The 9,223-nt window shown below is 35.5% G+C and overlaps 1 protein-coding gene across 1 annotated transcript in view; it reads left to right on the forward strand.

The window, feature by feature from the left end:
* The first annotated feature begins 3,879 nt into the window (after positions 1-3,879).
* LOC107552163 (uncharacterized) overlaps positions 3,880-9,223 on the forward strand; it is a 17,135-nt gene continuing 11,791 nt past the window's right edge. The window contains exons 1-4 of the mRNA XM_016233991.1: positions 3,880-4,546; positions 5,427-5,538; positions 6,076-6,352; positions 7,692-7,728. Of these exons, the coding sequence (XP_016089477.1) occupies positions 4,305-4,546; positions 5,427-5,538; positions 6,076-6,352; positions 7,692-7,728 (668 nt within the window). The 5' untranslated portion in view covers positions 3,880-4,304. The remainder of the gene's footprint in view (positions 4,547-5,426; positions 5,539-6,075; positions 6,353-7,691; positions 7,729-9,223) is intronic.

A 9,223-nucleotide genomic window follows, 5' to 3' on the forward strand; every position in this document is an offset into this window, starting at 1 on the left:
TATTTTATATAATACTCTCATCTGATTAATAGTACAAATCTGAATAAACTTTTCAACAATCAAATCGCTTAAAACATTAACTCAATACCAAATACATGTATTTTATTTGTGTTAAAATATGTATTTATTTGTTTGTTTTACTGCATAAAATTAAAAGGAAATGTTTGGTCTCTTTCTGCAGCTACCAAAGTTTATTTTATATCATTAAGATACTATTATAGTTTTCATTAATATTTTTGTATTAATATTTTCCTTTTTTAATTTAGGTTTAGTTATAATTTTAGTAATTTTGCTGTGTGTTTTTGTAATTTTTGTACGGTTTTTTTTTGTACATGTCTATATCTATGAAAAATAACTTGGAAACTAGCTGAAATAAATTAAGGGTAAGGTTTTTTAATATATATATATATTATTTAATTAACATTTATTTTATTTGAAGTAACGAAAATGCATTTTATGGTTTTAGCTTTAGTAAACTACTGTACGGCTGTCTCCTGTCTGTCGGCGCGCGTCAATTACACACACGTCCAGTAGGTGGCAGCGGATCATTTGTCATTAAACCGTAGAAGAAGAATCGTAGCAGTGGAAGCGGAAGTACATGTTGTTGTGCAGTGTTCCGCTTTGTAAACAAAAGGAGTGAAATATTAAATCAATTCACTGCACACCTGTTTAGCTCACCATGGTTATGACAGCCTATTAGCTTTTGTGCTTCAGATGTTCTGAAGGACTGTGGTGGCATTCCTTTCTTTTGGACATTAACCGGACAACCCTGTAATGGTACGTGAAATATTTGAGCAATTCTGGTTGTTTTGTCATTATAATAAGAACTGGGTGGTACAGTGGTACAGGTATATCACTGTACTGATTGAAGGTGTGTGAACTTTTTTGGTACTTTTTTGTAAAAAAATTAAAATTATATATATATATATATAAGTTATAGAGAGAGAATGTATAATACAAATGGCCATGACAGCTCAGAATAGCTGTTACACAAATGTGCCATCGTTCAAATGGAGGTTTGGCATCACAAAGTATCAGAGAATACATAAAATGTAGCATATAGCAGCATAATAAACTGTTTATACAGTATATACATTGATATTCTGCAAAATATAAAATGCACAGGTAGACTGTATAACAGGAAAGTTGTTGATATGTACATTTCTGGATTGAAGTAGCTACAGAACATACAGATTATGTCAAATTAAATGCACATTCAGTTTCTTCTCTTATGTTATAGGACAGTGAAGTGTCAGATTTGGAGCAGCCTCCTGGACCGGAGATGAGTCTGAACCGGAGCAATGCACGTGTTTATTGTGTTTGTCGCAAACCAGACATCAACTGCTTTATGATGTAAGATGTGTTTCTCTTCAAATGTTGTCTCTCTCTCTCTCTCTCTCACTCTCACTCTCACACGTGCACGCGCACGATGCGCAAAACTCCGCATTTGAACAGTCAATAGCAAATACTTAAACTAATAACAAAACATACTTACAGTAGCTGATTCAGAAGCGCCAGATTGTCATAGCAAAGTCAGAATGACCTCCTCTCCTAGGTTCACGAAACGGTCGTCCATAAAATGCATTGCTGTTCTGTTGTAAGTAATCTTAAAGATTCCTAAATGCATCTACTTTCGGAAGACCAAATAAAGTGCTTTTGCTTTCGCCTAGAAACACACAGTGTCTCCCTGACATGCTGCTTCAACACTAACTGCGGTTACTGAAACCACGCCTTCTTTCTTTGCGTGCACATTTGGGCGGCATTATGCTAATATTCCCACATAGTGAGGTAGATATGTGGGGGTGTTTTAGACGAGCCGTTTTAGGGGGGCGTGGCAGAGTCTTAACTTTGATAAAGAATATCTCTTTGGTTTTGAGACTTTAGTCTTTGCAACTTCAGGGATCTTATCTATGCACAATCACCTTGTAACACTCCAAAGAGAAAGGAAAACTTGAAATCGCATCATATGACCCCTTTAAATATAATACACAATGCAGAATATGTTACCTTCTTATGTGTATGAAACGTCACTGTTCTTGGGGGCATACTAAAATGCTTATTGCAACAACACATATTCCAAAATGATCATAAACACTGATCTGATGATTGCATAATCAAAATGCAAACGAGAAAGTGTTTGCTTCTGTTGCATCACATTTTTGTACAATCTGTGATCACATCAAAAGGAAAACGGTTCAACGTATTGTTTAAACTACGTTTTTTGGGATTTTTTTAATAATCCTTTTAAACATTTAAGTGTTTAAGTATGTCCTCTTGAGTGTAATTAAGACAAGTTTCTACTGATTTTAGAATAGATTGATTAAATAAATGTGCTTGCTTTTTAGGTTTATTGTGGTACACATTTCTGTGTTTGTATAGCAGCTAAGTCAAACCTATATTTTGCAACAATATCTGTAGGAATATGTGCTGTTTGCAAGTGTTTACAGACATTAATTGTGACTACTTTGAATGAGCTTATCCATAAGAGTTTACAGTTTGATCATTACTAACGAAACATTTGGAAACTTGGAAAAATCTGTTCCACCACGGTTGCATATTTTCTTTGGAAAATGATCATACATTTTATACTACTGTATTTGTTACCTTTTGACTATGTGTGAGAGATGACAGAAAATTACTAGTTTAGTATACTTTCTTTCTTAGTAGTTAGAAAAGATGAAGAAACTAAAGTTGTCTCGACAATGAGCCGCAGCATTTGTTAATTTGAGTTATATTAGAGATGACTGAAAATTGCTAGTTCAGTATATTTTCTTCTTAGTAGTTAGTTAAAATGATGAAGAAACTAAAATTGTGTTGATAATGAGCTGCTGTATTTGTTGCTTTTTGGCTAAATGAGAGATGACTGAAAATTGCTAGTTCAGCATTTGAGATTGTAATGTTACTGAACCGATTCAGTGAGTTGCTTACTGACTTGCTTACCTTATCAAGAGGTGGTCATACTGAAATCATAATTTTTACAATATACAAATCACCCTGTGACCCAGATTTGAGCTGAAACCCACAGCGGGATTTTATTATTGCTGAGATGTTGATTGCATCTGTTTTGTTGGGTTTGTATTGTTCTTCTAATTGTCAAAGTGCTTATTACCTTGGTCAACCTTTCAGCAGTTTTCTTGAACAGAAGTTGTCTTAAACAGTTGGTCTGCTTTGTTTTAATTACATATAAGTAGGGTTTCAGGAAATCAAGTATTTTCCATTAAACAAACTTTAACAAGCGCTGGATGCTTGCTGCACTGTAGTGCATTTCTTTGCCATAGTAATTGCGCTGCATTGCAGATATCGAATGTTGTCAGCCCATTTGTATCGACCTCCCTGTCGTCGCTGCTGGGCTCGCTGCAATTCTGTCACCATGGCAACCGCTCGTTTCTGCCCCGTTCTATAAATATTCTCCTTCACGCTAGTCTAACGTGTTTCTGCTAGCTTGAGTCTTTGCAGTAGCCTAATTTAATAGACTTTCTTAGATGCTGTTGCTTAAATGTTTTATTAAAATAGTGGTATGCAGATTGTGATACAAGTACGTGAACATGTAAAAAAGCAAAAAATTCTCTCTGGCAAATTCTTAAATCATTAGTGATGATATATGTGTGTGTGATTGGTTTGCAATTCATCTCAATACAAAGTGTGTTGATAGAAATTCAGTATGTCTTTAGAAATACATTAAGATTACAATCAAAGTGCGGACATCCAGCAGGCCAAATGCCAAATGCTCAAATGGTGCTCAACTACAAGCAATGGCAAACAGATAAAGCAAAGTTGGCACATCACCGCTCCAAAAGTAGAAACATATTTATTTATGTTCTCACCACAGGTGACGTTTCGAGCCTCTGATGAAGAGCTTGTAGGCTCGAAACGTCACCTGTGCTGAGAACATGAATATTTTTCTACTTTTGGAGCTGTGGTGTGCCAACTTTGCTTTTTCTGTTCAGAAATACATCAACCAGAAAAATGACCACAGACTCTGCTGAAATAATAATTTTATTGCATCTATAATTTGGTGTTTAATTTAGTTCTTCCCTCTAATATCTGCATTCTCTTTACAGGTATGATATAATAATTTATAACCACTAAAGACATGGTTGAAACATTTACATTTTATGCAACCCAAGCTTTTCGTAAGTAACGTTTTGAGATGAAATTTCTACTTCCAACTTCTATGGACAGCAAAGTCATTTTTCTTGTTTAAAAATGTGAGCCAGCGGTTCAACGTCCAGACGACTCCTGGCATGACTCAAAACCATTCGTCTCACTAGTAATACAGGAGAATCCACAGAACGGGATCAGACATGACGGATGAGCTGAACAGGGCGTCAGCTGAACCGGAGACGATGAAACCGGAAGAGACTGTGCTGGTTGGATCAGATGTTGTTACTGTCACTGAGGATAATGCAGTGGAGAACAGTACGCCTGGAAAGGTGACGGTTGAGTCGCCACCTGATTGGCTGAAGCCAATGGAGGAGGATGAAGATGATGGTGGTGAAGGTGTCAAGAGCAGCGAATGGATCACTAGAAAAACCAGTAATGACGTGTATGTGCTTATACCTGATTTTTGTTTGCATTTAGTGGGATATATTATAGTTTGTGTTAGAGGCATAACAATATTATGTCACAATATAGTAGTATGTAAAGTTCACACAACATGATTCATTTCACACCAAATACGGTAAACCCAGCAGATCACACATTTGAGCTTCTGTGTTTAATAATTATTTTTAATAAATTAAAAATAAAATGTATTTTTTAGTAAAATACTATAAAAAAAGCGTTTAAATTATTTAATATATAAATAATAAATATTAAAAATTCATTTGTATAGAGTTGTACAGATATGATTTTCTTGCTTCCATTTGAAGCTTCTCAAATCATGCTATAGAATATGATTATCAAGTTTTATTCATGTAACTTTCAGGAGTGCTTTTTCGTTAATCCAAAAGAAGACGATCCAAATATGAAGACATTCAGAAATACATAAAAATTTTTGTTTCACTCAAACTGTTACGCTGAATATTTGCAGTTAAATGTTTTATTAAACTAAAAAAGTGCTAAATAGAAGCAGATTTACAAGTGGTCTCACACTTTTGAAACCAATTTTAAGTCTCTTTTTTTTTTAATGAACATTTAAATTAATTTGATAATAACGGTCCTTAGGCTGATGACACACAGGGCAACTTTTTGAGCAATTTTCCCATGCAACTTTTTTTTTGAACAATGTTGCTTGGGCACTTTCCCATTGACAATGGGTGACAAATTTCTATCTGGATACATTAAATTGGTTGTGGACCCTGTGTCTCACCTGGTTGCCCGTTGACAGCAACATTGCCCAAAGTTGCCCCTTGTAACATCAGCCTTAGACCTGTTGATTATGTTCAGTTGATAAACTGACTTTCGTACTTTTCATATCCTCACAGTCCTAAAGTAAAACGACGCAGAGGTCGGCCTCCGATTGCCAGAAATGCTAGACATGGACTTACTCGTTTAGATTTCAAGAAAGGATTGCATGCAGATCGCCCTAAAACTAAGGTTTGTGTAGCTATCTGTCTTGATTTGGGTTTTGTTTGCATTGTTAGAGAGAATATTATGTATGCACAATGGGTCAAAAGTTTGGAATGAAAAATATTTTTTTTGAATGATTCTTAAAGAAGACTCTCATGCTTACCAAGACTGCATTTATTTGATCAAAAATACAGATAAAAACAGTAATATTGTGAAATAGTTTCTGTTGTAATTATTTCCTGAGATGCAAAGCTGAATTTTTTTTCTGTATTACTCCAGTTTTGATGCTTCAGAATTCATTCTTATATGCTTTGATTTGCTGCTCAATTGTTATATGTAAAGTCTTTCTGTTTATAGGATTTTGTTTGTGAATTTTATCATTTAATATAAAATTAACATTTTTGTTTAAATGCTTTAATTAGTTGAGATTGCTAAGACTGCAATTTTTCAAATTTTTTTTAACATTTTTTATTTAATTTAACCATCTATGATTACATATATGATACTATTACAATATTTTTAAAACATTCTCTTCTTTTCTATGTGGTTATTTGGCATATGTAGACTGTTCGTACTATACTGGAAAGAACACGTTCAAGTCTCACATCAGCTACTGCCATTCCCGTCCCAGATCCAATCCGCACGCCTGAGGTTTTACCCCGAACACCCCAGAGCATCATTCACAACCCGACGTCGACATCCCAAAGACCCCGACTCATCCCAATCTCACCTACAGGGGACAGCAGCCTCTCCAAGATACCCAACGCTGAGTTTCACAGCCCGTGTTCCTTTAAAAAGGTCTCTAAAATTGATGGCTCATTCCGTGTCAACTTAACCAGAGGTCCCCGGCTAAAATCTTTGATTTTTCTAATATTTATTCTGAAGAAAGATAAACATGTATAGTGATGAAAGCCAAAATATTAAATGCCATGGATGAATATTTACTAAGTAATCCACTATTTTGTAGAGGGGGGTCAGAATGGCAATTTTCACCTGAGATTCAGAGCCAAATTGCAGGGGGGTAAAAATGAATTAAGAAAGATGGCAGCATCATAATGTTATTTTTACACAGAGATTGGTAGGTCTATTAGTAAAATCTGTTGAATTTAGCAATCTTTGTTGCATTATGTGCCAGTGGTGACCATTCAAAAATGGGGAAAGAGCACTTTTCAAGATTTTTCTCCAAAGTTTGCAGTAGGGCTGGACCAGAATATTAGATTATTTGAATATTCGTTCGGTGGGTTGCCATGCGATTTTCAATTTTGAGATTCGAATATTCATTTTTTTTCTTCTCTCGAACACCTGGCATCCCCCGCGAAACGGTTCTCATTCGTGCTTGAATATGAATCGCCCATGAGTGAACGTCATGATTCAGTTCATCTGGAAGAGAAGACAAAAATGCCGAAGACCTCAGCTGTGTGGGAGTACTTTACATTGAGTGAGGACAAGACAAAGGCAGTGTGCCAAATATGCGATTTGAAACTGGCCTACCACAACAGCACATCAAGTTTGAAAAATCACCTGAGTTCTGTAAGTAGTAGCTACGCCTATAGTATATTGTTAGTGTAAAAACACGAGCTGCTTTTATCCGCCATGTTAATCAGTAATTTTACACTTGATAAAAACGTGCACGTAATTTGATTGGAAAATACTTGCGAATACGTTCAATATTATCCAGACAGTAAGTTGCCATTATTTTACTAGTCATTGAATGGGAAATGTTACATTAACCTATTAACAGCGGTTTCCTGTTTTATTTAAATAAAAGGGTGATTCTTTTAATGAGTACCGCGTTTTCTTTACTCGTCTAATTTTTGTATTTGTATTTGCAATCAAGTCATGGCCAATACTGCCTTTGTGTAGCAATTGATTTCTTTGTTCAAATCTATTAGATTAAAACTGATCTAGAAAAACTGAGCGACCACATTAAACTCTGTAAAATGTAAAGTTGGTTGCAGTGCCATGCACTTAATGCCTCATCTGCGGTCGTTCTGGGTGCACATTAATAGTGAATTAGAAGCGCGTTAACTGCATGACTTCATTGGCGGCTGCGCAACTATAGGTTAAAGAGATTAAAATACGGGTACGCAAATTAACAGGTTACAGTATCAGATTTGATGTTAATATTTATTCATTATACTGTTGAACTTGACAGTATTTTCTCTCTTGTTATTTCATAGGGAGCTTCAAAGAAGACCGAGAAAGCCAGAGTCTCAGGTCAGCTGTGACCTGAAGAAGAAGAAGTGAAAATGCATGTGCCCTGTGTTTATCAGTATCCTTATGTTCATTGGGTAAAAAGAAAAACTAAATAAACAAAGTAAAAATTAATTTGGCTGATTCCCTAAGGTTTCTATAGATATCGCGATATATCGACATTGTGAATTCTTTTGGACACAATAACCGTGGTGTGAAAAATCTAATATCGGGACAGCCCTACTACCTTATTAAAAGTATTGCTCTTAACAGACCTGTGTTTTGTATCACTAGTGCAGTGTCCATTCTCGGAGCATATAAGCCCTGCCCGCGTGAGGTGCGCCGCTTCCAGCTCGCGCTGTTCTGTATTTTATTAAAAGTTTATTAATTCTGAAAGTGTCGCGTGTCCATATTGCGCCAAAATGTGACACTGCACTCCATTGGGTCCGCAGCAACACACCTGCCATGCGTGAAGTCGATTGGATTAATGGTTCTCGACAGACAGACAGACACACAGAGATTCCTGTCTTTATTAGAGAGAAGAATAAGTTCAGCCCCCTCCCTCCGAAGCTTCGAATATTCGGTGTTGATTACTACTGAAGCTTCGACGCTCAAAAAATGGTATTCGGACCAGCCCTAGTTTGCAGGACTGTAACTCAAAAAGTATTAAAGAGATCTTAATGCCCTTTTAGATATTGGGTCTTAACAAATGTCTCTTTTGGCATCTTAATTTTTAAGGCCCTATAAGGTTCAGTTCCAGAGATAATGAAATTTCAATATGGCTCCAGGAGAAAATCAATGAATTGTACACATTTTCAGTGCTCAAAAACCAAATGTGGGTCAATTTGCAAAAATATGATAATTATTTTATTTTAAAGAGGAATGTATGAAGAACAAATAATGTAGAAACTAGAATTGTGTCTCGTTTCCTTCTGTCAAAACAACTGCATTGAACATACCTGTCTGAGTGTCATAAGTATTCTTTTTCCAAAGTTTGTGTGCCTATAACTCAAGAAGTCTTAAAGATATCAAAATGTAATTTTAGATTCTAGTTCTTAATAAACTTTTCTTTTAGAATCTTTATTTTCAAGGTTCTGTATCATTCAGTCCCAGAGATATGGGTACCTCAATGAGGCCCCATATTCAGACTTATGTATAATACCCATTTTAAGTGTTTGAAAACCAAATGTTGGTCACTATAGATGTTTATCTTTCTTCAGAATAAATATTAGCAAAATCTAAAATTTGAGTTGACACGGAATGACCCAATCCGTGTATCATTCGATCATTCATTTTTTTTTATTTAATATTGAAAGTAGAAAAATTTGAAAACGACTCCTTTTTCGTTTTTTTTCCCGTTTTTTTCCAAAAAACGAGAATTCAGCTTAAATATTTCGTTCAGGGGTAGAAAAATTAATAAACAGCTTGAATATTCGATTTCTACACGTGGGCGGGAATTAAACACCCCTTTCTGCTGATTGGTCAGCCGAAGATCAAACCGTGCCTTCATCAGTTCTTC

The sequence above is a fragment of the Sinocyclocheilus grahami genome, unplaced genomic scaffold (assembly GCF_001515645.1).
Source record: "Sinocyclocheilus grahami isolate Dianchi unplaced genomic scaffold, SAMN03320097.WGS_v1.1 scaffold442.1, whole genome shotgun sequence".
Classification (NCBI taxonomy): domain Eukaryota; kingdom Metazoa; phylum Chordata; class Actinopteri; order Cypriniformes; family Cyprinidae; genus Sinocyclocheilus; species Sinocyclocheilus grahami.